This window comes from Aspergillus ambiguus, assembly GCF_047715705.1.
Source record: "Aspergillus ambiguus strain CBS 117.58 unplaced genomic scaffold BDV59scaffold_14, whole genome shotgun sequence".
Lineage (NCBI taxonomy): Eukaryota > Fungi > Ascomycota > Eurotiomycetes > Eurotiales > Aspergillaceae > Aspergillus > Aspergillus ambiguus.
Genome location: NW_027395527.1, coordinates 178588 through 206461, shown reverse-complemented (window position 1 = coordinate 206461; position 27874 = coordinate 178588). Strand labels below are relative to the sequence as shown.

At 56.2% G+C, this 27874-nt stretch overlaps 12 protein-coding genes and 1 non-coding gene across 13 annotated transcripts; 5 read left to right on the top strand and 8 right to left on the bottom strand.

Moving 5' to 3' along the window:
* Window positions 1–58: 58 nt before the first annotated feature.
* Window positions 59–131, bottom strand: BDV59DRAFT_t87. The gene has a single exon. It is a non-coding gene; the product is annotated as a tRNA-Lys (tRNA).
* Window positions 102–2557, bottom strand: BDV59DRAFT_177527 (Het-C domain-containing protein). The gene is made up of 2 exons (XM_073689624.1): window positions 2442–2557; window positions 102–2390 (listed from the first exon to the last, which is right to left on the bottom strand). Exons 1-2 carry the CDS (start codon window positions 2515–2517, stop codon window positions 250–252), a joined length of 2217 nt encoding a protein of 738 aa, XP_073548276.1. The 5' UTR covers window positions 2518–2557; the 3' UTR covers window positions 102–249.
* A 436-nt stretch (window positions 2558–2993) lies between these two features.
* Window positions 2994–3938, top strand: BDV59DRAFT_201700 (phytanoyl-CoA dioxygenase family protein; the record flags this gene model as incomplete). Its single annotated transcript, XM_073693867.1, has 1 exon — window positions 2994–3938. The coding sequence occupies one exon, from the start codon at window positions 2994–2996 to the stop codon at window positions 3936–3938; it is 945 nt and encodes a 314-aa protein (XP_073548275.1).
* BDV59DRAFT_177524 (class I SAM-dependent methyltransferase) lies at window positions 3828–5372 on the bottom strand. The gene is made up of 3 exons (XM_073689623.1): window positions 5146–5372; window positions 4369–5088; window positions 3828–4304 (listed from the first exon to the last, which is right to left on the bottom strand). The coding sequence occupies exons 1-3, from the start codon at window positions 5185–5187 to the stop codon at window positions 4065–4067; spliced, it is 1002 nt and encodes a 333-aa protein (XP_073548274.1). The 5' UTR covers window positions 5188–5372; the 3' UTR covers window positions 3828–4064.
* A 440-nt stretch (window positions 5373–5812) lies between these two features.
* BDV59DRAFT_26423 (putative importin beta-5 subunit) lies at window positions 5813–9621 on the bottom strand. Its single transcript, XM_073696086.1, has 3 exons — window positions 8447–9621; window positions 7856–8385; window positions 5813–7804 (listed from the first exon to the last, which is right to left on the bottom strand). The coding sequence occupies exons 1-3, from the start codon at window positions 9263–9265 to the stop codon at window positions 6031–6033; spliced, it is 3123 nt and encodes a 1040-aa protein (XP_073548273.1). The 5' UTR covers window positions 9266–9621; the 3' UTR covers window positions 5813–6030.
* Window positions 9622–12427: 2806 nt separating this feature from the next.
* Window positions 12428–13219, top strand: BDV59DRAFT_193021 (putative mitotic spindle checkpoint protein (Mad2B); the record flags this gene model as incomplete). Its single annotated transcript, XM_073692147.1, has 1 exon — window positions 12428–13219. One exon carries the CDS (start codon window positions 12428–12430, stop codon window positions 13217–13219), a length of 792 nt encoding a protein of 263 aa, XP_073548272.1.
* Window positions 13220–14183: 964 nt separating this feature from the next.
* On the bottom strand, window positions 14184–17386 carry BDV59DRAFT_177517 (uncharacterized protein). Its single transcript, XM_073689622.1, has 3 exons — window positions 17049–17386; window positions 16207–16841; window positions 14184–16160 (listed from the first exon to the last, which is right to left on the bottom strand). Exons 2-3 carry the CDS (start codon window positions 16794–16796, stop codon window positions 14447–14449), a joined length of 2304 nt encoding a protein of 767 aa, XP_073548271.1. The 5' UTR covers window positions 16797–16841; window positions 17049–17386; the 3' UTR covers window positions 14184–14446.
* A 118-nt stretch (window positions 17387–17504) lies between these two features.
* On the top strand, window positions 17505–19598 carry BDV59DRAFT_177516 (uncharacterized protein). The gene is made up of 2 exons (XM_073689621.1): window positions 17505–19295; window positions 19347–19598. The coding sequence occupies exon 1, from the start codon at window positions 17862–17864 to the stop codon at window positions 19029–19031; it is 1170 nt and encodes a 389-aa protein (XP_073548270.1). The 5' UTR covers window positions 17505–17861; the 3' UTR covers window positions 19032–19295; window positions 19347–19598.
* BDV59DRAFT_201694 (putative sister chromatid cohesion protein Dcc1) lies at window positions 19128–20491 on the bottom strand (the record flags this gene model as incomplete). The annotated part of the gene is made up of 4 exons (XM_073693866.1): window positions 19128–19295; window positions 19347–19513; window positions 19577–20301; window positions 20373–20491. The coding sequence occupies 4 exons, from the start codon at window positions 20489–20491 to the stop codon at window positions 19128–19130; spliced, it is 1179 nt and encodes a 392-aa protein (XP_073548269.1).
* Window positions 20492–21869: 1378 nt separating this feature from the next.
* Window positions 21870–22748, bottom strand: BDV59DRAFT_201693 (uncharacterized protein; the record flags this gene model as incomplete). The annotated part of the gene is made up of 3 exons (XM_073693865.1): window positions 21870–22154; window positions 22459–22607; window positions 22664–22748. 3 exons carry the CDS (start codon window positions 22746–22748, stop codon window positions 21870–21872), a joined length of 519 nt encoding a protein of 172 aa, XP_073548268.1.
* A 1328-nt stretch (window positions 22749–24076) lies between these two features.
* BDV59DRAFT_177510 (putative cofactor for methionyl- and glutamyl-tRNA synthetases) lies at window positions 24077–25805 on the top strand. Its single transcript, XM_073689620.1, has one exon. The coding sequence runs from the start codon at window positions 24368–24370 to the stop codon at window positions 25691–25693; it is 1326 nt and encodes a 441-aa protein (XP_073548267.1). The 5' UTR covers window positions 24077–24367; the 3' UTR covers window positions 25694–25805.
* Window position 25806: 1 nt separating this feature from the next.
* On the bottom strand, window positions 25807–26280 carry BDV59DRAFT_177509 (uncharacterized protein). Its single transcript, XM_073689619.1, has one exon. It carries the CDS (start codon window positions 26028–26030, stop codon window positions 25827–25829), a length of 204 nt encoding a protein of 67 aa, XP_073548266.1. The 5' UTR covers window positions 26031–26280; the 3' UTR covers window positions 25807–25826.
* BDV59DRAFT_207631 (2,3-butanediol dehydrogenase) lies at window positions 26074–27495 on the top strand (the record flags this gene model as incomplete). The annotated part of the gene is made up of 5 exons (XM_073695036.1): window positions 26074–26157; window positions 26208–26241; window positions 26298–26546; window positions 26609–26695; window positions 26771–27495. The coding sequence occupies 5 exons, from the start codon at window positions 26074–26076 to the stop codon at window positions 27376–27378; spliced, it is 1062 nt and encodes a 353-aa protein (XP_073548265.1). The 3' UTR covers window positions 27379–27495.
* Window positions 27496–27874: the final 379 nt, after the last annotated feature.

Genomic DNA, 27874 nt, shown 5'->3' with positions numbered 1-27874 from the left:
TAATAATAATAATGATAATAACTCCGTAGAAATGATTATAAAAAATAAAGTCAAAAAAAGCCGAACGCGGGGGTCGAACCCGCAACCTTGAGATTAAGAGTCTCACGCTCTGCCGATTGAGCTAGCCCGGCCGCGTTATTGACAGGCGGTTCAAACTTGACCTGACGAGCGGCCGGGAGTCCTACTGTACTCTCTGTGCACAGACTAGCTGGGTTACCCATCGTATCATAAACGAGATGTATTCTACAACTAATAGCCATACCCCCCGTATCCACCCCCATACTGCCCGTGACTCCCAGAAGACTGGTGGCCTTGCTGTCCGTAGTAATCCCCACTGTGTCCCCCATGATGTCCGCTCGAATACTGCTGCTGATAGGACGTATGCTGGTGATGCTCATAGCTTTGATGCGGGGACTGGGACTGGGAGCTCTGCTCTTCCCTCGACGAACCACCTAATCCCAAGCTCGACAGCGTGCTGCTCAGCTTATCCAGCTTCCCGATCCCCGGAATAGGCAAGTTAGACAGCTGCTCCCACGGAAGTGAAGACGAGCCGTGCTGCGGCGGTTGATGTTGGTAATGATGCGACGACGGCTGGTGTTGTGGGTGATGTTGTTGATGATGATGATGATGATGCTGCGATGACGGCGGTCCCCCGTAGCCTCCCGCATGGCCATGACCCTGTCCGTGACTATGACCCACCTCACCACCATTATTCTTCCCGGTCTTGACACCCTCCGCGCTGAGAATATCATTCAGCCCCGCGCCGCGGTCCGGCCGCGCGTGGGCCCAGGCCTGCACAGCCTCATACATGGAGCGATGGGCCTCATTGTGCATATCGCGCAAAGCCGGGTGGTGGAAGACGCGCAGACAGTCGTCGAGGACGTGCTGCTCGGGGACCTCGAGGGACTGCCAGGCGTGCAGCACGCGCGGGGCCACGTAGCGGAGGATGGCGGAGGCGACGTGGCCGGCGGGCTCGTTGAGGACGTTGGAGAAGTGGTCCTTGGAGAGCAGCGAGTGGGTGGGATCGGTGCAGTGGGGGTCGGTCCAGGGCTCGAACTGGTGTTTGCCGGAGGCGTCGATGACGCCGGCGGAGCCGGACTGCAGGGACTTGGAGGCGGCGTTGATGAGGGGACGGATGAACGGCGCCAGCAACGACATGATGAAGACCGTCAAGGTCTCGGTGATCTTCTCGACGAGCGTCTCCAGCCCGGGGATCTTCTCGATGATGGCGGACAGCTTGCGCACGACCCTGTCGCGGAACTCGAGGATCGGGTAGATCTGCGCGATGGTCTTCTGCGGGTCGAAGCTGCTGCTAGGGGCGGATGACCCCGGCTGCGACGGCGGCGGCGGAGTCGACACGCGGGCCGAGTCGTCGTTGTCGCCAAACGCACGAGCGATGTCCGTCGCGTAGCCCGCGTGGGCGCCGGAGCGCTGGTTGGCGGCCTGCTGGGCCTCCGAGCGGCGTTTGAGCTCCTCGGCCTGGGCGATGAGATCCTTGGTCCCGGGGATCTTCCCGAGCAGGGAGATCAGGGCGTTGCCGGAAGCGGTGGAGGAGCTGGACTGGGCGTTCCCCATGGCGGTGTCCATCTCGTTGATCTCGGACTGGGTGAAGTGGTCGGTGGCCTCGCCGAGGACGGAGTGGAAGAAGTCGACCATGCCGAAGGTGCCGGTGACGAGGGGGAAGACGTGGCGGCCGTGGAGGTTGATCTGGGTGGCCGTGCCGGTGTGCGGGAAGACGCTGTGGAAGCCCATCTCGCGCAGGGCGAGCTCGCAGTAGTTGGTGTGGGCGGCGAAGTCCTCCAGCGTGTGCAGGCCCTGGCCCAGACAGCGCAGGGCCTCGCAGAGGTCGTCCTCGTTGCCCTTGCGGGAGCCGCCGTGGGTGTACAGGCGGCCGTAGTGGATGCTGCGGGCGAGGCTGTATTTGATGTAGCCGGCGCTGGTGGCCCAGTCGCCTCGCTCGTTGGCGATGTAGTTCTTCATGCCGGTGTGGGGGTCGATATCGAGCTCGACCTGCCGGATGGGACCGCGGAGGCGGGCATCGTACTGGCGGGCGTCTTGGTTATCGGCGTAGTCTTTGGGGTTGTCGATGTGCTCCTCCGGACGGTAGACGCCCAGTCGGTCGGCGGTGACTTCAAACTCGGCGGTGGCATAGCCGAAGGTCATGAAGGAGAGGATCCAGACGAGAACGCGGATGGTGTCGGCGGGGAGACTCTTGAGGGTGCCGACATCCATTGCCTGGGAGTAGTCGCGCAGCCAGTTGCCAAAGTAGACGCGTTTGATCATGGTGGAGGTCCATTTGTGGCCTTTAATGAAGGCGATGGTCTTGAGCATGTCTTCGATGTCGCCATGGCGCCAGTTTTTGCCCTCGACGGCGGAGATGGAGGCGATATCTGAGATGTTAGATTGGGGAGTGTAGTAACTACACGGATGGGGGGACGTACTGCCTGCGCCGAAAGCATGGACATGAGGGAGGAGAAGGAGGAAGAGGGCGAGGAAGAGGAGGGCGTGGGAGGCCATGGCGTGGGAGATAAGATGAAGTTGAAGTTGAAGTTGGAAGTTGAGGAAGGTGAGATGCGGCTGAAGCTGACAGCTGACTACCCAGCTTATACTAGTTAGTACATAACTACATAATGTCTACATCAACTAATACACACCTACGTTCATGATACAAATATATACATACTTACATACTTACATACGTACGTATATATGCATATTTCTTTATGTTATAGATAATATTTACTATATAGATTAATACTGGTCAGCCACCCCGCGCGGGGTAATATATAAATATTAGATAACCGCAAATAAATAGTTATACAACCGACGTCGTAGAAACGTAGTAAATCTGACTAAGAGTCTCCGCCGTAGCATTCGTATAGTTACCTCTACCACCCTGCATCTATATAAACAATCTCCATCTCTACCCCTCTCCAGGCTCCCCAGACTCTCCATCCTCATCCCCTCCACACCTTCTCCATCCTCTACTCAAAATGACCTACCTCGACTCCCTCCAGAAAGACGGCTTCGTCGTCATCCCGTCCCTCCTCTCCCCCGACGAAGTCGCCCAATTCCGCACCGTCGCCACCGAAGCCACCACCCTCACCCGCACCGGCCACTGGCCACACTTCCGCACCGTGCCCAAGCAATTCCCCCCCTGGCCGACCACCCCGCCCCCCGCCTCTGAGGGCGGCATCTGGGGCGTGCAGCACCTCCTGCACCCGGAGATGCCGAACCGGGCCGACTTTGCCCGCTTCTACTTCTCCGAGAAGGTGCTCGCGGTCGCGGAGGAGCTCCTCGGCCTGTCCCGCGACCCCCCCACGGACGACGGCCGCCCCGAACCGCTCGTCATGGAGCTCTTCAACCTCCTCGTGGCGCCGGAGACCAAAGACTTTGAGCTCCGCTGGCACCGCGACGACATCCCGGAGACGGTCAGCGCGGAGGAGGAGGCAGCGCTGCTGGCCCGCAAGTCACCCGGCGGGAAGCAGTCGCACGCGCAGTACAACCTGGCGCTGTGTCCGGACGCATCGCTGATCGTGGTGCCCGGGTCGCATCGGCGCGTGCGCACCGAGACCGAGCGCGCCGCCGCGCCCTACGAGCCGCACCTGCCCGGCCAGCTCGTCGTCGAGCTGCAGCCCGGCGATGCCGTCTTCTACGATAGCAATATCCTGCACCGCGGCGTGTACCGCGCGAAGCCCGCGGGCGGGGAGGAGACCCGGCTGACGCTGCATGGGAGTATGGGGGTTGTGGGTGGTGGTGGGGCCGGGGACGACGAGGCGAAGCAGGTGCGCGCGACGGCGGTGCTGCAGCATGGGGTCGGGGCGTGGGTGCACCGGGCGGATGCGGCGTTTGGCCTGGGGGCGCGGCCGGAGAAGATGCGGGCGAATCTGGTGGCTATGGGGACTGGCGAGGGGGTGGGATATTCTCTTCAGGGGTGAATAGTTTTTGAGAGAGATATATGTATATATATATATATGTATAGTGGGAAGAAGAACAAAAAAAAAAGAATCCAACTCCAGGTATCCCAAGTCCTCGTATACACGTTAATCGTCACGTCGTTAGGTTCATCCGTCCAGCGGCCGTTGTCCGTAGGTGTAGTGGTAGACCACGTAGATGTGGTATTGGGCGTCGAGCAGTTCGGCGCGGACTTTGTCGACATAGCGCTGCGACTCCTCGAAGGTCCAGCCGAGCACGCGGGTGAACAGGGCGAGGGTGTAGGGTTCGACGGCCTCGAAGAGGGTGACTTTGCCGACGCGGCCGATTTCCTTGAGCCGGGGGCTTTTGGGCCAGGAGCCGACGGGGCACTACAAAAGATTAGCACGTTGCATCAGACCCGGGGAGATGAAGGGAGGCCGGGAGGGGGAGTACCTTGAAGGCATCGTCGGTCACGTTGACAAACCCCGCACGTTGCATCATGCCGCTGAGATGCGGTGCGACGTTCATGCGTTTCCCGAACTTGGAGCTGGACTCGTCGAGCTTCTGCTGCCAGTCCTGCAGCATGACGGCGTCGCGGTCGGTGCCGTCGTCGGAATGGATCCAGGTCTCGTACTCCTGGAGCTCGACCCAGCCGCCGGGCCGGACGTGCTGGTAGGCCTGGCGGAGGAAGCGCGGCCAGTCGCCGATGCCGCCGCCCAGGCTGCGCACGTGGATGTAGTCGAAGGCCTCGTCGGCGGTGAAGGTCCAGTCGCTCTCGGCATCGTCGACGTGGAAGATGCAGTTGGACGGGGCCCAATTGGGCTGGATGGGGGAGAGGTCGGTGCCGATGATGGTGGCGTCCGGGTACTCCTCGGCCATTTCCATGGCCCAGATGCCGGTTCCAGTGCCGACGTCGAGGATGCGTTTGGGCGGGAGGGGTTGTTGGAGGAGGGGTGCGCGGTAGAGGTCTCCGCCCACGAGGAGACGGAAGAGATGGTGCATCAGGGCGAGACGGTCCTGTTCTTCCTCGTCGTTGGGCATGGGATATTGGCCGTAGCGATAGGCGTGGTACCGACGGCCATTTTCGTAGCAGTAATCCCGGACGGACGAGGAGAGGGTGTTGTTGGTGTCGACGACCGATTGGGCATCACAGATGGAGTCTTCATCGCTGGTCTGTGGGGGTTGTTAGCGGGGGGTGGGAGAGGAGGAGGGGAGGAGAGAAGGACGTACGTCGACGACGATGTGTTCGTAGAGATTCGGTTGAGGGGGCATTGTGTGGGGAGGAGGAGAGGAGAAAGGAGGAGAGAAGAAGAAGAGGAGGAGAGAAGAAGAGGAGGATAAGAGAAGAGGAGGAGAGAAGAGGAGGAGAGAAGAGGGGAAGCGGCTGAAGAAGATGACAGGATGAAGAACCGGTTTGCTGGGCAGGGGATGGACCCGGGGGAGAGGGCGTCGGGCCTGGCGGTGTGCCAACCGGCTGGGTCTGGGCCAGATTGGTTGATTGGGTGACTAGGGTATTCGCCGGAGCGGATTATCGGATTCTATGGCTGTTTTCTACTCTTTCTTTTATTTTTATCTTGAGTATCAGATTAATTTGTCTATCCTCTCTCTACTCCTTCTACTTCTCCCAGAATTCTTTTCGCGACGCAGGACGCATCTGTGTCTTCATGCACAGACCTCCGGCCGCCTTCCGATTGGGCTGCCGTCCTCGCTAGTATGGGCTCCAACAGAGTGGCATCCAGAGGCCCATTTCTACCTGTCACTTTGCGGAATATCTCCAAGCTACGAATCCAGCTGATAGATAGGATTCTTACAAACACCGCTCCGGTACGGATAGAGTCTACCTCGTCGTGATAGGGATACCTAGGTATTCTAGGTATCTACATCCTGCGTAGGAGTACATCCCGTCGCTTCCCCTCCGGCTAGGTGCTCAGATCCCTCCGTCTTCCTGCCTGAAGTACCAACTCGGTGGGCCCATCCGCCACCTGCCTGCTTACTGCCTCTGCATCCGCCGATCCGTGATGGCTCGTACCTACCGTAGGTAACTCATACTCATACCATTCGTAACTTATAAACATCGCATCTATCTTCATGTCCAATCCCAGATCCCCTCACCCCTCATCCCAAACTCTGCAGCTTCTCCTGCTCCGACGGGGTCAACGCCGCATACAGCTGCTGGAACTCGGCCGTTGTCGAGGCATTGCGGAAGAAATCCACCAAGAACCCCTGTGTCTCGTCATCGCGTTTCCGCACCCCAAACACCCCCTCCGTGCCGCCCTCCCCAAACGCCATCAGCTCCTGCTTCGTCACCCCCAGGTTCAAATCCAGCGTGTTACTCGGCAGATCCTCCCACTCGTCGTCGTCCTCGTCGCTCCCGGCTTCCTCCAGCGCCGCCGCCGTCGCCGCGTCGATCTCCTTGCTGCCGGACGCCGCCGCCAGCTCCTCCACCAGGACCTTGATGATCTTCAGCGGCGCGCTCACCGTCGTGTACTGATCGGGGTTGTTGCGCGTCTGCGACCGCGTCTTGATGCGTCCCGTGTCCTGGATGATCAGGTCGCCCTTCACCTGCACCTGCGCCAGTCGCGGATCCGCCAGGTTGTACAGCGTCGCCAGCGCGATGATGTTCTGCTTGATCTCGTCGTAGCCCGCAAAGTTGACCGAGTTCTCCAGCCACTTGCCCATCACGATCGGCAGCCCGCTCTGCCCGCCGATGTTCACCTGCGCCAAAAAGTCCACCACCTCGCGCGCGCTGATGAGCGTCAGCCGCGCAAACACCAGGATCAGGCTCTGGATGAACGGCGCCTGCTGCGCCGTCGCCAGCCGCTGCGCCACCGCCTGCAGGAGCTGCGGCAGGTACGGCCCCAGACGCTCCGACCCGGCCTTCTCCACCAGCTCCGCCGCCAGCTGCCCGACCTCCGTCGCCGCGTTGTCGTCCACCGCCGGCCCCAGCAGCCGGTCGATGATGACCAGGACCACCTCCGTGGCCTCCTTCCCGCTCTGCGGGTCCCGCCAGTTGACGAACTGCGCGAAGTCGTGCGCGAGGATGTGGCGGACCGCCTCCGTGGCCGGCCGGATGAGCTCCCCGTCCGTCGAGTCGAGGAGGAGTCGGTTGAGCTTGGGCATGACCGTCGCCACGAACCCGGCCGGAAGCGGCTCGTACGCACGCTCCGCCAGCGCACGCAGGAGCTCCGCCGCGAAGTTGGTCAGCGCGTTCTCCTGCGTGAGGTTGCCGACATCGATGGCCCCGGTCAGCGAGGGAAGCACCTTCTCGCACAGGCGGACGAAGGAGTCGGCGCCCTGGTCCGCGATAGCCTCGACGATGTCTTCAAATGCCTCGGTGACGATCATCGTCAGCTGGAAATTGGTCGCGCCGCTGCTGGCGATGTTGAAGAGGACGTCAATCGCAATGGACGATAGGACAATGCTGGGGTTGACCTTGATAGTGTCCCGGAGGGTCTCCGCCAGAGTGACCTTCAGGTCGTCGTTGTCGGCCGTATCGCTCAGATCATGCGACGAGACAAATTCCGAGATCGCGGAGATGACCGACTCCTGCATAGGCATGGTGGCGCTCCGAGGGAGCGAGGGCATAAGATCTTGGAGAGCACGGATGCAGGACACCTTGACCACCTCGGCCGGGTCTTCGGAAAGCGCCTTGAGGGTGGCTTCCAGGTACGACGCAGCCGTGGTGCCGAACGCTTCCTCCCCCACCTGCGCCAGGACTCCCGCGACGAGGTAGCCACGCGCACGCAGCAGGTCGTGCTCCTGCTGCAGCGCGTACTGGATCAAACTGCCGAACCCGTTGGCCAGTTCGGCGGGAATGGTCTGCTGCACTTCGCTGAAGTCGCGAAGGAGCTGATTCAGAATGTAGAGGGCCGCCTCTCGGGATTTCCACCTAGGAGTAAGATTAGCCGGGTTTCGTTTAGGTTCGGGGCGAAGTCCATACGTAGCAGAGGAATCGGCAAAGACGGCATTCAAGTACACAAGCAAACCCTCGACGGTCGTATTCTTGAGCCATTCGCCAAGCTTGATGACCAGATCCCCGCTGCACGTCCGCGGAGTGTAGTTCGCCGTGACCGAGGTCTCTTCCGAAAGGAACAGGTTGACATCGATGTCCCACAGGCCCTCCTCCTCGGTAGTGATTTGAGCATACGACGCGGCCAATTTGAGGATTTCGGGCAGCCAGCTGGTGGTGGTGACGGCCTGACCAGCGCTCTGTAATTGCTGCTGCAATTCCGCTTTCACGGGTGGGGCCTTCAGAAGGGTCTGGATGATGTCCAACTCCTCCAACACCAAGAAGTCGAGGGTGTACGGAAGACCGTCGACGTCCTGCAGACGACCCTGTCTCTCGTCCAGGATGTAAAAGGCGTGGTATGCGGCTTGGACATTGGAGAGCTCGGTCCAGACGCTGGAGAAGTAAGTCGGGCTCTGCGCGGTCATCAGGGTGGGGAAGACCATCCGGATCTTCATCAGAGTCTAAGGGGTATCAGCACCAGGTTCAGTCGCAGGGGAGTCGCCAGGTCGGAACGGATCATACCTTGACCACCTGAAGCTTCAGAGCAATCACCCCTCTCCACTGCGAGGCGACGTCAGTTTCCTTGGATTCCTCACTCTCGCTGGGCGGCTGCGGCAGGGGGGCCTCCAGGGTCGAGACGAAGAGAGGGAACCAGCCACCGAGCACTTCGTCCATGAACTGTTTGACGGCGGACTTGTGTTGTTCCAGCACCATCTCCAGGGTATCAAAGCAGGTGCGAAAGACGGACACGGCCAGGGCTCGCAGCATCGGCTTTCTCGACTGGTTACTGGCAACGCCGAAGAGCGAGGTGACCAGGTCTCTGGCGACATTGAAGAACTGTTCCTCGTTAAAACCGGTATCCACCAGGTCCGACAGCACGGTCAAGGCGCCATGCAGGGCGCTGGGAGTGCTGTTGGCGTCGTTGATGATGTGGAGGAGGGCGGGCAGCAGCTCGGGCCATTGCTCGGGGAAGTCGGCGCTGGCGATTTTGCTGACAGCGTAGCTGGCCGAAGCCTTGACCTTGCGCTCGGGGGTCTCGGTGACGGTGGCGAGATCGAGGAGGACTCGACGGATCTGAGCTTTGTTGGCGTCACTGACGAGGACTTGGCCCTTGAACTCGTCCAGATGCGGGGACCATGTTGCGGCGATGAAAGTACGCAGGACGGAGAGGGAGGATTGGCGGAGGTTGACGGGAACGGAGTCGTGAGAGGCAATGGCGGCGAGCGAGAGGGGGAAGCTCTCATTGGAGTAGAGATGTAAGAGGCGCAGCTCCGCGGCCTTTCTGGTATCGCCGACGGGCGACTGGGTGTCTGCGAGGAGGGAGAGGAGCTCTTGCTCCATGGTGGGGGAGGGGAAGGGAGGGGAAGGGAAGAACACGTTGCGAATTACGAATTGGCTGCTTCACCGAATGAAGGTAATTGGGGAAAGAGATGGAAGCGACGAAAGGAGTCAACCCCGGACCGGCGATAGTCCTGGTGAAGGTGAAGGATGCGACAAACAACACGAGATGGAGCGCGTCAAGCGTGGTTGGAGGGGCAGAAGAGCGGGCCGAAAGGGGAGGCGGTGAGAGATTACATAATATTCTCCCCATCTTTTCACCCCGTGACTTTCACACCTCCATTGGTGAAGGTACCATCATCCTTCCCAAGGGTTGAGCCGGGGAGAACCATGGATTTCAGCCTCCCGACACCTTAAGATGGAGAAGATCTCCTTTATTTTGACAACTCCCGTTCCTCCTTTTATGGACCCGCGAGGGAACAAAATTTTCTTTTTTTTTTTGGGGGGTCGATGGTTCGTTGGTGGCTAGGGTTAGTCATCTAGGTACGGCGTGCCTTAGCGCTGGAAATCATGCGATCCTCGGGCCCGGCAAAGGGATTGGAGCATCGGTGAATGATTCCAAGACCTGACCAGTGGGCGGGCGACAAATCTACCGGCATGCAGTGTACTTTTGTTGCAGGATCAAGGAGGTTGAAACCCCAGATGCCTGACGTAATGGAGCGGAAGTGGATGGGACAGTCAGGCCCGAGGAGGGAGGAAGTAATGTTTAGCGAGGATGCAGTATTGTACCTTAGAGTATGGTAAGGAACGAGCTGCAGGGCAATACGTAATGGAGGAAGATGATCGTAGTGGGGGAAGGGGAATCCGGAATTTCATTAGGAGGAAATTTTTCTATTTCAGTGCGTTCGGAGGGGCGAAGGAAGTCCCGGGAGCGGTATGGATGTGCATGGAGATCCATAATCTTCGTAGGGTACGGTACGAATCAAGCGGACGCCGTACGCAGGAGCTACCGGTAGTTGTCCCCAGGGACTGACCTCTGTACGGCGTAATTTCCGATCATTTCATACCTACAGAACAATCGATTGTCCACACCGTCCGGGATCCTGGAGAACCGGTCCAAGATCCTCCGCAGGCAAGGAGATTCAGGTGATGGATGCCTGGTAATGAGGAGGAACCGACGGATGCTTCATGATGCAATGGGGTGTTTGAGCAGGGGTCCGTCGTGAGAAAGAGTCAGAGCAGGAGAATTAATATTCGGAGGCTGCGACCCTACGTGGACAATGATCGGCCAGGAAACTAGGGTGTTTCATTCCACCAGATTCTCAGCGGTGGGGAAGAATCGCATCGAAGGTGGTGATATAGGTAGGACTGTAGGGTGTCGAGTGTCCGCTGCAATAGGTGATTGTAGGAGAAAGGCCTGCGGAATTCTCTCCTCTACGCCGAGCTGACCGGGAGAGCCCTCGTACGCCCTGACGAGATTCCAGTGCGCAGGCGCAGGCGCAGGCGAATACCTGGTTCTGCAGGCATCCACACCCGTGACGCAGCCACGTGACGGGCGTGACTCTTGGGGTTTTTGGGTCTTTTTCCCACCTGCGAATCTCCGACTTGCCTTGACCTTGACTGCCTCTTGAACCTGGTTGTCTTTTTCCTCCCCTCCGACATTCACCCTTCACTCTCTTGACCTGATTTTTTTGTTATTTTTTTTTATATATATATTTTTTCTTTCTTTTTGGTCCTTGGTGTTGCTTTGGCGTGCGTGCTCGCTCTCTGGAGTTCTCCCTCGCTCGCTTTTGGAGGCAATCCGAATCCCCACCGCCGCCCACTTCGCAAGGGTTGTTGGTTTTCCTGTTCCTTTGCCCGCCAACCTGTCCCTCTCCTCTCCCCGTTCGGGAACGAAAAAAAAAGAGGCGAAAAAAAGTTATCCCCTGGATCACTTCGACAGTTTCGAGCCAGAAACTTCCGAGGGAGAGGGGAGTTTTAGAAGCGAAACGAACAGGGCCTGATCCGACGAGGCAAAAAAGAAAGAAAAAAAAATAAAAAAAAAAAGAGGAAAAAAAAGAACGAAACGAAAAGAAAAGAAAAAGGGCCATTTAATCTTCTGATTGATTATTATTCTTTTTTTTATTCTTATTATTTTTATCATTCTTATTTCCGATTATCTTTTTGGGGGGGGAAGAAGGATTATCATCTTCATCAACCTCACCCTTCATATTATTTTTATTCTATTATTTTCTATTATTTTTTTTTCTCTTTGATTAGAAGAAAAAAAAAGGAAGCCTGCCTATACCAGATCGCCCTCGCAGAAACCGTCACGATCTCAACGATAGCATCCATGCTTTGAGGTTTGAATCTTTGGAATCCTCTTGTCCACCCAACGTATGTTGTCCACAATAATCCACCCCTCCCCTCCTCTCTCTCTCTCTCTCTTCCCTCTCTCTCTCTCTCTCTCTCTCTTCTTCTTCTCTCTCTCTTCTCTCCTCCCTGGATACTCTTCCCCTCTTCTCCCCTTCTCCCCTCCCTTTCCCCTTCCTCCTCCATTCCATTCCCGCCCGTCACCACCAAACTCCCCCCCCAGTTTGGTGTTCTTCCCCTCCATCCTCTCCCCTTCTTCTCTTCTTCCTCTTCCACCATCGGTCTGATCCGACTCTCTTCCCTCTCCTCTTCCCTTCTTATCTCTCGCTTTCCCCCTGTTGAGCCCTTCCGTTGGCCGTCCTTCTCTTTTCTCGATCCTCTATATATCCCCGTTCGGAACGGATCATCTTTCCCCTCATCTGCTCAAAATTCCTCCCACCAACTTTCGCCTCTCAAATTCATCCACCCCACCATCTACCGAAAAATTCCCCCCACTCCTCTTCTGCATCTCTTCTCGATTTCTCGTGATTCTCGCTGGATCCCTTTCAACTCCGACAATTGCGATTCCATCCAACCGTCCATCAACAAAGGAGACAGGAGAGAAGACAGGAGACAGAGAACAGAGGAGACTTTGAGACTGGGAAAATAAAAAAAAGAACTCCGAAAGAGAGACAGAGACAGACAGAAACCGCCTGGATGAACGTTGACAATTGCGAAAAGGCAGAGCGATGATTAGCCTCAGGGTGGAACAGCACTCAGAATCTCCGAGATCCCGTCACGACCATCTTTCCCGTGGAAACGACGACACCAGACACTTCGACGGCAATGCCGATTGCCAGTGAGAGCACCACCCTCAACTCCGTTACCACCACCATGACAACATTCTCCGCTCCGGTCGCCGCACCCCGTTTGATGCCCAACACCCAGACTGCGTTGGCCGCATCCTTCACCAAGTTCCTCACCGTCTCGATACACCAGATCCTCTATCTCCGTTCGGTCTACCCGCGAGCCACCTTCCTCCCCGTCCGCGCCTACAACTACCCCGTCCGACAATCCCGTCACCCCAAAGTATGCGACTACATCAATGATGCCTCTATGGCCGTCGAGACCGAGATCCTCAAGGGCACAATAACCGCCGTCAGTATCATCATCTCCTCCCTGCGGACGAATCAGCCTCTTGAACGTTACGCCTTCGACCTCTCCGGCTTCCCCCACATCCCGCCCCGTGAGGTCAACACCTCCTTCGAGGAGCGCGACGATGCCTCCCGCCAGGTCGACCTCGAGGCCCAGTTCCGCGCCTGTCTCGCCCGTTTGGCCTCCGCCTGCGCCCGTCTGACCCCACTCCCCCGCGACGATGAGTTCAGCTTCACCGTCTGCATCGAAGTCCGCGAGGATGCCCTCCCCCCGGCCGGCACCACCACCGAAGAGCAAACGTGGATTGTCGCCGAACCCGACAAGGTGCACCTCCGATCCTGCACCGCCCCATATTCCGTCTCCAAACTGCGGAACGGCGAACCGCAACAACCGGCGCCCCGCGTCTCCAACGGTCGCGCCAAAACCGTGCCCGTACGACGTGTCGAAGCCGGCGAGCTCCGTCTGGAACTATGGGTGGAAGAGGCACGACAGAAATTTAACGAACCGGTGGACTCAGAATATCCGCCATGAACTTGATCATCCGTTCATCTTGCGTTTGTTGCTTTTTTTTTATTTGCCTGTTCGTCTAGTTATTTCTTTTTTCCATTGCCATTCCAACCATGTTCTGCTCTTTTTTTTTCATCATCATCTTTTCAGTTTCCCCGCTTCTCATTCTTGTTTTAGCGTGACCAATGATCGAACATACATGATGGATGAGGGATTTAGGAATTGTCGTCCGACTGAGTGGCGCAAATACATAAAATGGGGAGCGGACGATTTTGGGACTCGCATGGCATTACATAGATCTGGTTCATATCTTTCCTTCCATTATTTCTCTTCCTTTTCCTTTTCCCTTTCTTGTCACGTTCCTTCTCCGCCTTTTCCCTTCTCTTTCCTCCATTTCCGTCCGTCATGGATTGTCCTTTTTTTTTTTCCCTTTTTTTTCCTTTATCCTGCCATACCATTTCCTACTGTACTTCTCCATCTCCTTTCGTGAGCTCTCCTACATGATCCTAGCAAATTCAAATCTCTAGCTACAAAAGGTCCCCCGCATCGCCCGTGCCTGTCTGTGCCGTTAGCGAAGAGTCCTTCCTGTCTGTCTGTCTCCGTCCTGTCCTGTCCTGTCCGTCCGTACGGACCCCTGCATCCTCGCATGTATTTCTCTTTATCTTTTCTTGCCCTCTCGTCTCGCTGATTGATTTGCCCTGGTCCGGTCTTGCATCGTGAGGTTGGTTCTGATTTTCTCTAGTGGTTAGGCCTTGGAGTCCCGCTGTGCGTTGAATCTGTCGGAAGCGAAGGTGAAGAAGATCTGGAACCTAGATAAGGTACGTACGTTGTGTTGGGTCGATGGTGGAGGATTGATTATCTTAGTGTCGCAACCGTAACGGATGTCTTATTTTTTTTTTTTGGAACAAACTTTCTACACGATGGATGGATGTATGTATGACAGACGTTTGCTAGACGTACGAATGGATTCTGATCAATCATTATTTCATCTATCTTATCCGGCTCTGGAATGCATCGTGCTTTGAACGTCACGTCCCAACATTAGATACTATCCTCATATCCTAGACCGCAACCAACCAACCAACCCGGGAGAATATAAGCTACACAACGCAAATGCCATGCCCCATCCGTTACTGCCTCAAGAATACCTACCCGTCCGGATCCCAATCTCGCTCCAATGTGGTGCACTCGTCTCGTCTCATATCCGAGAAACCAAATCACTATGCACAATGCATCCTAATGCGTACCTCGCTAGCTGAACGGCAAATGAGGGAACGGAGGGGTCGGCGGCTGCGACCCCGGGCGTCTGTACATGTGCAGATGGGGCCCCGTGAACGGCACCCCCGGGACAGGCATGGCGGGCTCCGCAAGTTCTGGCCCATCCCAACGAGGCCATCCCAGCGGGTCCGCATTGATGGTCTTTGGGCGCTTAGGCGCGATCGGCGCCGGGTTGGAGGGGCGGGCAGGTCGGGGAGGCATATCCTGGGCGTTGACGGGTGGGAAGACGGGCTGAATGAGCGGTGCTCTTGCGTTTCGCGCGGCGACGACGTCTGCGGGGGCGGGGGCTGCGGCCGCGGCGTTGAGGCGTGGCATGGCATTATCTGGGTACGGCGGACGTCCGGGGAAGGGGTGGACGAGCGGCGGCGGTTGGGGCTGGTGGATCTTGACAACGGGGTAGGCGTTGTGTTGGTGGAAGACGGGCGGCATGTACTCTCGTGGGAATCCCTCGTGGATACGGGGAAGCCTGGGCGGCGCTGGGGCTGGCGGCGGGTTGACCGGCCGGTGCTGGCGCGGGACGTGACGAGCCTCCCCAGGAGGCCGAGTGGTGGGAGCCGGGTTCTCCTTTTGCTTTTTGGGCGTCGCCGAATGCACGCGCAGGTCCTCCTCCGTCAGGGTAGGGTTGCTTTGGAGGAGACGCGCGATGGCGGCGTCCTGGGCGTTGTCGACCTCGGAGTGGGATCGCGGTGGTTTCTCGGGGTGATCCCAGGTCGGGCAGAAGGTCGGCGCTCTGTTGAAGTGATTGTACGATCCTTGGTGGGTGATGTCCTTCCGACAGACGTAGCACATGAAGCAGTGACACCGCGTGCAGAACATTCGGTTGCAGCCGCTTTCCTTGACGATTTTCACCTTGCACCGGGGACACGGCCGGATGAGGGCCTCGCTCATGGCCTCCTCGACCTGATGGCGCTCGCTCACGCCCCGTTCCCTCCGGGCCTCGGCGCAGGTCTGCGGGAGGTGGCTTTCTGCTTTGCAGAGCCGACAGCTGACCATCTCGCACGACGGCTTGAGACAGCGGAATTCTCGGTCCTCCTCGACCGGCGCACAGATCGCCTTGAAGTCGCAGAAGGGACAGCTCTCCAGGCCCTCCAGGTTCGCCTGCTGGATCTCATCGTCCTGCTGGAGGGCGTCCAGCTTGTCCAGCAACGCTGATCCTAGGGCAGTATGTAGCCGAGAGCGGGTGAACTTGGCGGTGCAGCCGCTGGTGTCCATGCAGTGGACCTGATGCTTCATGAGGCCGACCTGGGTCTCCGCGGACTTGCGGACGCAGGTGTAGCAGAAGGGGTGTGCATTAGGGCCCAGACAGGTGATGTGTCGGTTTGACGGGACGTCCGAGTAGCAGCATTGGCACTCGACGAGTCTGCCCAGGCGGATGTGTTGCTCCTCGTTGAGTTTCTCTGCTGCTTTCTGATCCGCCTCTTCACGAAGTGCGTTCGCATCTCGTTTGGCGGCCTCCAGCTCCTTGTCATTTCCAGATAGGTTATATGTTACGAGAAGATCGGTTTCCTTGTGTGATGACCGTGGTCTTCGGTGCTTCAGTCGGACGTACGGCAGGTCTGATGGATTGTCAAGGTGTTCTAGCTTGAATAGCTTCAAGTAAGCCGAGTATAGGCACTTCTCTCTGTTGACCGCGTCCTTTATGATCAACAGGGGAACATAGGGAAATTCATGCTCCAGAGACTGTATACTGCGTCTGGTCAGTGTGGGCAGGTACATGTAGGCGAGTCACTCACATTCGGCGCTTGTAGTCGGCAGTTTGAACATCCGGCCCCACAAGGTACTTCTTGTGGTTTTCCTCGATACTTCCTTCCAGGGTATTGGGTTCCAGTTTGCGTTTTGCCCGTTTGGGATATGATGGCTTGTCCAGGATCTGATGGACGACGCCGCTTATCAAGGCGGATGGGTCATCGCTTCCATGTAAAGGCCTGACAAGCTGGGTTACATAGTCTGGACTGATGTCTGGGAACAACTCGATGATCTGAGCCAGCACAACGTCAGCAGTGGATGTAGGAGAGGTGGAAGGGTCCTGAAAGGGGAATGGAGTAGAGGGGGCCATGTAGGCTGGGGAGGCGGTGGGCGTCGAACCCAAAGAACCGAATGGACTCGTCAAGTCAATCAGATCTGGGTGCTGCACAGTTGGAAGGGAGTGGTTCGCTGTCCTCTGTCTCTTCCTTGGAGGGGAACGATGCTGACGTCTGTTGTGGTAATCTGCAGCGTCATCTGGCTTTTCGGGCATGTCTCCCAGGCCGACCAAGTCGAACAACAAGCCGTTGTCATTGGTGACCAAGTCCAGGTCAAGATCTCTCGAGAACAGCCCGGACATAGTGGAGAGCGTTCAGGTTGCTTCGAGGAGTAGGTAATTTTATAGCTGGAGTGTGCAAGTCAGTCACTCTACTGTCAACGTAGATAGGCATCTTCCGCAGGTAGATATCCGGTGAATGAGGACACCATGACAAATCTTATGTTTGAAAGTATACGCAAAGGTGATGGGATCGACTGTAGATTGCGTCCCAGATCTTTGATGTCTGATTGAGAAGAAATTGAATCGTATGAAATTGATAAAATGAGGACCTACTTAGCCTCAGGCCTCAATAAAGTCGTGTGATCTACCTGTCTAGCAACGTTTTGGATTTCCACTAGTGACGATTCACTCAGGGACCCTCCAGTAAGAGGGTAGCAGTCGTTTGAGCAAGGATACGGCCGATATCAAACATCGACGATGTCACGGACCTCGCGGTGGGGTACAAACTGGGCCGCTCGGGGGGACCGAAGTTAGCACCGCGAGCCAAATGAGGCCGACTGGCGTGCTGAGCCGACGGACAGATCGTCCAACCGGTTCTTCAAACGAACCGCCGAGCAGAGCGAGAGCAGAAGCAAACTCGCGTGAAGATGCAGTGCTTCGACAAAACGGTCAATGAAGCAACAAAGAACGCGGGCAGAAATACACCGCCCGGGAAAACCTGCCTGATTTCCGGGGCAGGAATGCGCTTACCTAACGTGCATCGACGTCATCTGTCACGATCCAACCAACCAACCAGGAAGGTCCAGCCCTCATGTGAGCGCTTCCCACCGCTTGTCGTCGGCGGCGTGTGACAAATAGAAATGCCATCTGTGGAACTATAGCAAGGGGGCCATCGTGATCATTGCTCCCCGTCGTCATTGATCCCGCGCTGATATATCTAGGGAATTCCCCGCTGTGGACTCAATTCCGTCTAGTCTACCTAAGTTGGTCTGTCTCTCCGCAACCAGCCAGAACTTGAGGGAACCCCAACCGTTTTCACCACCGCCATCATCATCACTACTGCCCTAACCCATAGTCTATATCCCGTATTCTAGTCCATTGTCATCCCAGAGTCACCCCGGCTCAATTGAAACGCTTGGGGCCATTATGATCGCTGCAGATACCTCATACTCGGACAACGCGAGCCTGCCGTCGGGGGACTCTCCCGAGCTCACCCTCGTGCTCGCCACGTCCCAGGAGCGAATTGCCTCCATCAAACTGAATGGTACCGCGTGGCAAGGGTCACTGGATCTGGATTCATATCTGGCACGCGAGGAGCTTCTTGCCCAGCAGCCCTTGACCAGAGGTGGCAGTTTGGCCTGCTGGATCCTGGTGGACCGTCGTCAGCCCGAAGACCAGCGGACCATCCTCAGCTCGTGCGAGACATACCGGAAGAAAGTATGGTGTGCCCATGATGGCTGTGTATCTGACGCCACTGCCTACGGCGTCGGGAGCGTCTATTGTCGCCCAGAGTTCCGCGGTAAAGGGTACGCGAAGAGAATGCTGCAAGAGCTCAGCTTGAAGATGGACACGTGGAAAATGGAGAAGACCGCCAACAGACCCCTCTTCAGCGTGCTCTTCTCGGACATCGGGAAGAAGTTCTATGCGCAATTCGGCTGGAATCCTTTCCCCTCCTCCCACTTTGCACTTCCGCCGGTCCCGCGGGACGGAGGGGACTTCACTCCAGCAAGAGACTTGACGGCAGAGGACATCCGGCGCTACATGTGTAGCGACCAAGTCCTCCAGAAGGAGCGGGATCTCCTGAAGGTAGCGTCGCAGAAGAGTCCGGGACCCAAAGTAGCAATCGCCCCCGATTTTGATCACTACTCATGGCACTGGGCCAGAGAGGAGTTTTATGCACGGAAGCTCCATCCAGGCCGCGCTACGCCGGTAATCAAGGGCGCTGGTGACGATAAATCCGGCGTGTATTGTACCTGGAACCGGAAGTTCGGCGAAACGCCTGCGGAAAACACCCTCTTCATCCTGCGGTGGGTGTACAATGAACCGAAGTCCGCAGAGGAGTCGCAGGCCACGGCAAAGGCCATGGCGGCAATCCTGCGACGGGCTCAGTTCGAAGCTCATGAATGGGATATGGCCACCGTGGAATTCTGGAACCCTACTCCGTTGTTGGAGGAGGCCGTGGCTTTGGTGGACCCTTCCGCCAAGGTGGTCCACCGAGAAGAAGACAGCATCGCCTGTCTAAGATGGATGGGGCCGGACCATGGCCCCAACGAGGATGTGGAATGGTATTTGAACGAGAAGTACGCTTGGTGCTGACAGGTCTGGACTTGTACTTGCTGGCGAACGTTAGTTTTAGATCGGGCTAAAAGCATAGAGGCAATAGCCAAGCATTGGAGGTCTTCTGGACCCGTCCTAGCGTTTCTGTCTCTTTTGGTTCTTGAATAGCTCATGCCAGTTTCTGGTCTTCTTCGCTGCCGTAGCCGCGCTAGCATCCGTGGACACGTTCTTCTTCAACTTTTGCCGGTCCAACTCATTGACGAAACAAATCGTCGTCGGATCGGGGAATTTGTACGATCCGTCCTATGCAGCGTTAGACTCCGTATGACACCAACACACCACTCCATCACATACCGGCAACTTGGACCAGGCGACCTCGCTCCGCCACGCCTCAGGAAGGTGGTCTCTCCAGACATTCAGATACTCGCCCCGTCCAACGGCCTCGTTCGCGGAAGGTGCCATCGCCTCCAGATACGTCTCCCCTATCCATTTGATACAGCGGCTCTGATCGATACTCGTCCCTGTCCACCGACAATCAGCAAACACTACACAAGTCAGCACAAATGGCCTGCAAAGACACTCACACTTCATCTCGAACGCATCAAACAGTCGCCCCAGCCCTGTCTCCTCACCCTCACACACCCTCCGTACAACAGCCTCAAACAGCGGCCGCGGGAACGGCGCCTCCCCATCCTCATCCAGCACTGCACGCCACAAATCCGGCACCAAAAACTGGCTCCCCAGATTGATCCCCTGCAGCACCGCCCCCTCCACCATTCTCTCCCACACATCCACTTGGGCCCGCGCCGACGGCAGCCAACACTCCCTCCCCCAAACGAACGCGCACTTCTCCACCCAGCCCCGCTCACACAGCGCCGTCGACACCGGTACATCGCCGAACACGCCCCGGATCACCCGCTGCTGCTCGTTATAGCTCCCCTCGGGAGCCATCTCGCCAGCTCCCGTCGCCGGACGATCGTAGATGCGCAGCATGCGCTCCAGGTACGGGACAGCGGAGAATCCACCAGGCGGGGTGTACAACTCGAGGGTGGAGCTGCATTTGGCCATGGCGGTCATAGTTTCGACGAGGTTGAGGTCGTCGTCTTGCTCGCCGGCGACGACGATGTTGATGTCGCCGCGTTGCACGCCGCTGTCATCATTGCTGGGGCGGATTATGTGGATGGAATTGGAGGACTGGACCTGGCGGACCTGGTAGGTTTGGGTGGGCGTGCAAAGGTGGACGAAGTCGCGATCTGTGGGTGCTTCTGCAGTGTCTTGATTTGATAGTGACGGTGATTTGAATTCCAGTCTGTTTCGTAGGGTGTTAGTTGGAGAATTAAGTATGAAGAATGGGCGAGCGCGTGGAGCGTGGATGCTTACGTCGGAGGCTCCTTGGAGGAGAGCGCGTCAACCAATTCAGGCGGGAGCTCGAGCAGCTTAAACCCCTGCTGTGGGGACGTATGTGTGAAGAGAATGCTCCGTGCAGATTGTGTTGACATGGTGTGGTGGCTGATGGTGGGAATGGCGCGGTGGGAAATTGGGTTCGCGTTTTGTATGGGAATTTAAATCTATTGCTTATGTACTTCCCGATCCGCCTGAGGCAGAAACTCATCGTCGTCGTAAAGACCAATGTAAAAAACTCGCTGCATTTGAACTTTGCCCTGCTATTCTACAAACAAATTCAATTGAAGCATAAGCATTCCAAAATCTAATAATTATTTTGTTCACACTTTGATAACGTTTTACCTGGGGTGAAACTGCACCGGTTTCTGCAACACAGCATCCATCAACGCAAGTTGGATGCTCCTCTAAAAACCTGGTAAACCACTTTACAGCATGTGGGACAAATTTGGAGGGATTAAAGCAGGGTGCAGGCAAAGGCAGGCCTCCCTTGGCACCCAATCTTCTACTTCCTAGCATAAGTAACAGCGCCTGTGCATGGTATATTCGGTTTAAACGAATCACAATCGCCCCTCTTCTCTGCCTATCCACTAGTACAGTCATTGCAACATCCCCTGTACCCGTAGACCTGCTTTAAGTAAAGGACCCTTCACTGCTCGATGGCGTCGGTTGGTGAATATGGATGGACGAAGTGGGAACCAAAAGACGGCAGGGGTCGTCGAGTGGTTGGATGTCCAGTTTTGCCTTGGTACGAAGTGATATGAACTGCTGCTGAATCTAAAAGTACTGGCATATTTGGATACAGACATCGAGACGGGTCGGTAGTTAGCCACATTCCCTTGTCGACTTTTTGCCTGCTAAGCCGATGTGGGCAATCTTGGCTTTAGGTGGATGACAGAGTAATGATAAGGAGTATAGTAACCGCATCGACAGGTGCAAAAGTGTATATGAGTATGTCAACTCTGGAGGCTGCGTGGGTTCCGGGATTGGATATTCTCATCACCAAAGCCAATGTGTGAGGGATACTGTGTATCCTTGAAATACCATTTCTCAAATTCCGTAAGTATATTGTTCAACTCACAGGCAGTATTAGTAGCATATATTAGTACAACATAGTTCAAAAGTCTGTTTACTCTCGATTTTCTCATAAAAATGGCCACTTTTGAATGCGAATAATTCCACCACACATAACTCTACGGTCATAAAACTCGTAGAGTCGTTCATTTACATTAGTATTTAGTATACCATCCACGAACAGAATAAATCGCTTGAAGTCTACGGGGCATAGACTTAATTAAGCAATCAATAATGCTTTGTGGTATGGCCTTCCGCGCCTGCACAAGTAGGATCAACTGTTCTCGTGCAGTATTATAGCCTGGGCCGTGTGATGTACCCATTTACTGGGTCAAATCTCAGTTTAGTATGATATTCTATATTCCGTTGATATGGAATTCGGAGGTACCTTGCACATTCGATTCACCCAAATGTTGCTGTGGCCTCAATGGCGTCGTCGTCATTGCTCACCTCCAGGTGAGATTTGCTTTGCTCCTCAGCCGCATTCTCGGGATCCGGGTGGCCGTCCACGTCATCGAGGGTTGGATCGGCTGGCTGGACATCATCATTTCCCTTGGCCTGGTCTTCATCCATCTGGTCATCGTCCTCTTCCGTCGATGGCCGGCTGTCTTCTCTGGTGGCACACTTGGACCAGGTCGAATAGGAACTCACGACGACGGTTGAAACCCATGCCCGCGAAACTCTTAGCTGAGGTGATCATCCAGTTATACATCACGGCATTCGACTCTTTTCCTTGCATAAAGTCTGTCGATATAATCTTGAGAAACTCCGAGTACATAACCCGCCTACAGAGGCGAATCAAAATAGACAAAATAATCGTAAAGATTAATGTCTTTGCAGCAATTGCTTCTCTTCTTGCAAGAATCGCAGGGCACGTTATAACCCATCTCACCAATCTTCAGGTGCATATTAGTTATATGAACCTAAGCAATTATAGATCAGTTAGCTTATAGCTCTCTAAGTACTTAAGAAGCAGTTAGGGAGTACTTACCTTGCTATCCTTCTTGACTCGGAGTTTCGGGAGGCCTCCACTACCAACAGCCGACCCGGGGTCGTAGACAATATCATTAAAGCCACCAACTACTTTGGAAGTGGTTGTAGTTCCGAGCTCCTTGCCCACAAAAAGGGATCTGTAGAACTCTAAGTGCTTCGTAAGCAGTCTATAGCCACCTAGGAAGTACTCAGGAATCACTTACGAAGTGCCTCATCGACAACCTTCTGCGGGATACGGCCACCTTTATCCTTTTCCTTATCATTATCGAGGAAGTGAAAAAAACTCATGAGTTTTAACATGAGTACGAAGGTTATTAGTCGAGGTGTGCTGATGCTAAACAGTTAGGAATCAGTTAGCAAACGCTTATACCCATATATTAGATTGACACATTTTTTGAAACCCATTTTCGACGGGAACTACTTCATTGCCCGACAATATTTATTCATGAGTAGTCAATAGAATTGTACCGTGAGCTTCCTTCGATCCAGACTTAGGGACAGGAGTTTCGAGGCAAACTGTGCTTTTTCCTTGAATTGGGCGGTATTGATCGTGCACGTTAGGTTTGAACATTGCTGTCCCATCTAAACCAAAGACCTGTTTTCTCCAGGTATTGAGCATTTCTGAGGTCCAAAAAACTCTTAAGGATTTCTAGAAGGTTTTAAGATAGTCTCTCCCCTTTGTGCCGAGGCTTCTTGGGCATATATGAGCAACTTCAAGTCAAAGCTCCTCGCAGTCGAAAGGGCTTGTCTCAGGCTCTATGGTCAGGTAGCAGCAGGCTCTCCATTGAGACTGTTCAGAGCATCAAGTGATACTTCATTGCAGCTTATTTCCTTGCAGTCTCTCAGCTTTCGATCGCTCTGTGGTATTTCCAGCTAGCTTGAAGACATCATATCTGGACTTTGATCTAATTACTTACCCGTATAGGCAAGAACCTGAGAAAACTCAGGGAGACCACCGTATTTCTTAGCTTCAACGATGATCAGATTACTCGCTTGCTTCGCGGCTTCTTATTACCAAAGGGTGTAGTCAGCAATTCCAACCAAGGTCCGACCTTTCACGAGACGCGGTCAAGTACCGCCACGACCCCCAAAGGAGTAATATCAGGTACTATGAAAGTAGAAGAGCTGGAGGCAGATGCCATCGCGCCCAAGACACAATAGACCGCGAATGCCTCGGGTTCTTCGGTGTCAAACACGAAATCACGCACCGGGGTGCGCAAACAATGCATACAGAATAGGACAGAGGGACGCAGCACTTCAATCAAATATCACTCCTGCAGCGCGATCTCCAGATACGTGTGTCCATTCGACATCCTAAGGGCTTGTAGCACGAGTCTGGTATTATAGTTAGGGCCGAGGATCAGAGGTAAGTTGAAATATATTGGAAGCAACAGGCATGAAAGGAGTATATATATCCGAAGGCACGTGACAAAAGTGAAAGCTCAACAACAAGCCCGTCTGATTCTCTTCAGTCTCTTCTGCGTGACTAAGCGTCTTCACTGTTTACTGCTGCATATTGAAACAATTATAGTGATTAGACATACATCTGCCAGTAACTACTGCGTATACATCACTTTTGATGCAATTGATTCACCGCCCGCATCTGCCAGATGTTACCGCCCCTCTGAGTAAGCGGTGAAAAAAAGATCAAAAAAAGCCCCCAGCGAGTATATCGCGATCAATTCCACCTCTAATTCCTCCTCGCGTCTCAATTCCCATTCCAACCCTATACCAGATCCCGTTAACCCGGGGTCATCACCGAATCCACGTTGTCGTCGTTCATCCGCCCCGCCGTGACCCTTCGACGGGCCGCCAGCAGAAGAACCCCGCGATTCCCACCATCACTTTTCTTCCCTCCTACCCCTCCTCGTCTTCATCTCCAGCGTCCCCTCCGCTGTCTCGCAACCATGGCCATCAATTCCGCCCCGGAGACCTCTCTCCTCTCGCTCCTCTACCGCTCCTACCCGACCGCCGTGTCTCCCGACGCCACCGAGCCCGACCTCCTCACGGCCTCGCCCAAGATTTTCCCGCACACCACCTACTCCGCCGCCGAGGACGCCGACGTGAAACAATGGCTGTGCACCGTCTCTGGACTCCAATCCGCCCTCGTCAAGGATGAGAAGGTCACCGTCACCAAGATCCTCGACCAGCTCAACGGCCACCTCGCGACCCGCACCACCCTGCTCGGCGCGAAGCCCTCCGTGGCCGACATCGCCGTGTACGCGCTCCTGGCGCCGCTCGTCGAGAAGTGGTCGCCCGACGAACGCACTGGCGAGCAGGGCCGCCACCACATCGTCCGCCATGTCGACTTCGTCCAGAACAGCCGTCTCTTCGCCCTCAAGATCCCCGATGAGGAGAAGGTCGCCATCGACCTGACGGACGTGCGCTTCGTCCCCAAGCCCGTCGACCCCAAGGAGGAGAAGGAGCGCAAGAAGAAGGAGAAGGCTGCCGCCGACGCCGGCGAGAAGACCGTCGTCGTCGGCCAGGGCAAGCCCGCGCAGGCCGCTCCCGCTGCCAAAGAGAGCGGCGAGGCGGGCGCCGCCGGCGACAAGCCCCAGGGCAAGAAGAAGGAAAAGAAGGAGAAGCAGCCGAAGCAGCCCAAGGCCGCGCCAGCGCCGGCCGCTCCGCCGTCCCCCTCGGTCATTGATCTCCGCGTCGGCCACATCCTCCGCGCCGTGAACCACCCCAACGCCGACTCGCTGTACGTGTCGACCATCGACTGCGGCGACGCCCCCGGCACGGACAACACGTCGCTGGACGAGGCCACCGGCAAGACGGTGCGCACCGTGTGCTCCGGCCTGAACGGGCTCGTGCCGCTAGAGGAGATGCAGGGCCGCAAGATCGTCGCCGTCTGCAACCTCAAGCCGGTCACTATGCGTGGTATCAAGTCCGCCGCCATGGTGCTGGCGGCGTCACCGCGGGTGGCCGAGGGCGAGGACTCGCACGGTGGGCCCGTCGAACTGGTGAACCCGCCTGCGGGCGCGGAGGCCGGCCAGCGGGTGTACTTTGACGGGTGGAGCGAGGGCGAACCCGAGAAGGTGCTCAACCCGAAGAAGAAGGTCTGGGAGACTTTCCAGCCGGGATTTACGACTACGGAGGGCTTGGAGGTTGCGTTTGAGAGCGCCGCCGTGCCGGCGGTTCAGGGCCAGGAGGGCAAGCCCGCGCTCGGTAAGCTGATGACCCAGGGTGGTGTGTGCACTGTCAAGAGCCTGAAGAACGCTACTGTGCGGTAGAGGATAGAATGCGGATTGCATGGTTCAGAGTTCCGGATAGTAAATATGCGAGCGTTAATAACATGTTTACGATTCTACGCGTCCGGTTGTAGTCGTATATCGTTGTGTAGGCCGTCTATAAGTTGCAGTGACTCTATCCGGTGTACGCAATACGCATAGTCAACTGAAGCCCCGCAACCCCCGCGAGTGTGGAGAATATCAAAGTGGAAAGAATTCCGCTGGGGAATATCCGGTTGAGGGGGAAGTTGGGGTTAAACACTCGGGGAGGAATTTGTCTACCTCTACGCCGTGGGTGATATCTCCATCCACATCCCTCCGCCTCCTCGAGCCAACCCATACAGTCTTACATCCAAGTACTCCTCCAATCACCACAACCAAACATGCGCGCCGTTCGATTCCACGGACGCGGCGACATCCGCGTCGACCAGATCGAAGAGCCCACCTGCGCCGCCGGCCAGGTAAAGGTATGCATGCCGTCCTCCACGAGCAGACCCCCGCAAGGCTAACCTCCCAGATCCGGCCTGCGTTCGTGGGAATCTGCGGAAGCGGTAAGTTCTCTCCCGGTCTCGTTATCCATACAATCAAGCGTCTGAACCCGGGCCAGACCTCCACGAATACCTCTCCGGGCCCATCACGATCCCGCAGACGCCGCACGCCATCACCGGCCAGAAGATGCCCGTCACACTGGGCCACGAGTTTAGCGGCACCGTCGAGGAAGTCGGCGCCGGCGTGACGCGCGTCCAGGTCGGGGACCGAGTGGCCATCAAGCCGAACCTGGCGGACGGCACCTGTCCGTGCTGCGTGCGGGGGCGGCCGAACTGCTGCCGGAACCTGGGGTTTATCGGGTATAGCAGTGAGTGATGTGCCTTTAGTCTACTGTTCTGCTTATGGACTACGGAATGACCGGGTGGCTAGGCAATGCAGGCGGTCTGTCGGACCATGTGGTGGTGGCGGAAAAGCATGCCATCCCGCTGCCGGGATCCTTCCCGCTGGATATCGGAGGTGAGTGCGAGTGTGATTTCCAACCGGGCTGGACCGACCTGACGAGATGGTGGCTGACATGATTCACGCACACAGCGCTGGTCGAGCCGCTCACGGTGGCCTGGCACGCCGTCGACCGGGCTCCGGTTGACACGGCGCAGACGGCGTTGGTGGTCGGCGGGGGCCCGATCGGGCTGGCGGTGGTGCAGGTGCTGAAGGCACGCGGGGTGGAGCGCATCGTGGTGGCGGAGGTGTCGGCGCAACGACGGCGGTTTGCGACAAGGCTGGGAGCCACGGACGTGGTGGACCCGCGGACGGCGGATGCGGTGGACACGGTGCGGGCGATGACGGCCGGCGCGGGGGCCGACATTGCGTTCGAGTGCTCTGGGGTGCAGGCTGGATTTGACACGGCGATGAAGGGGATCCGGGTGCGGGGGACGGTGACCATCGTGTCGCTGTGGGAGGAGAAGCCGGTGATTGATGCGTTTGATGTGGTGTCGTATGAGAAGCATGTCCTCGGGGCGGCTATCTGCGACGAGGGGGACTTCGAGGCGGTCATTGAGGCCATTGCAGCTGACAGGATATCTCCGGAGGCGATGATCACGGGCAAGATCCGCATGGAAGACGTGGTGGAAAAGGGGTTTGAGGCGCTGGTTCGCGAGCGGGATCAACATGTCAAGATCCTGATTGATATTTCGGCGTGAGGGTGGCACGGGTGTATATATGTGGCACCCATCGAGGTGTTTAGGGCATGGAGAAGGGTGTATACAATCTGGAACCACATATGTGTATCCGTCGATGTATAGAGCTAACCCCGTAATGTCCGCCAACCTGAACGCCACGGTGTGACAGGCCAGCTGGAAGTCTAGGATGCGGACTCCGACAAGAAGGGAGAAGGCGTCCCACGTGTTGGTGAACACGAAAAGGTTGGAATTTGGACTGGCGTCGTCGTGAGGCAAATGGGGGATACTATAGGCGCGGTCTCAGATGAAGGGTGTGCGTTGGATCTGACTGCATGAGGGGAGCTAGTGCGACGCCACGGGACGAGAAATTCGACGGTCTGTTATGATTCAGTGTCAATCTTATTAATAACGGAAGAATTAGCGAGTCTATAAATAATCCCTGTAGGGACTCGAGAAGGGATGTCGAGAGTGGCGGATATAGCATGATGTAGGCTGGAGCGTATACCTTTACGGGTCC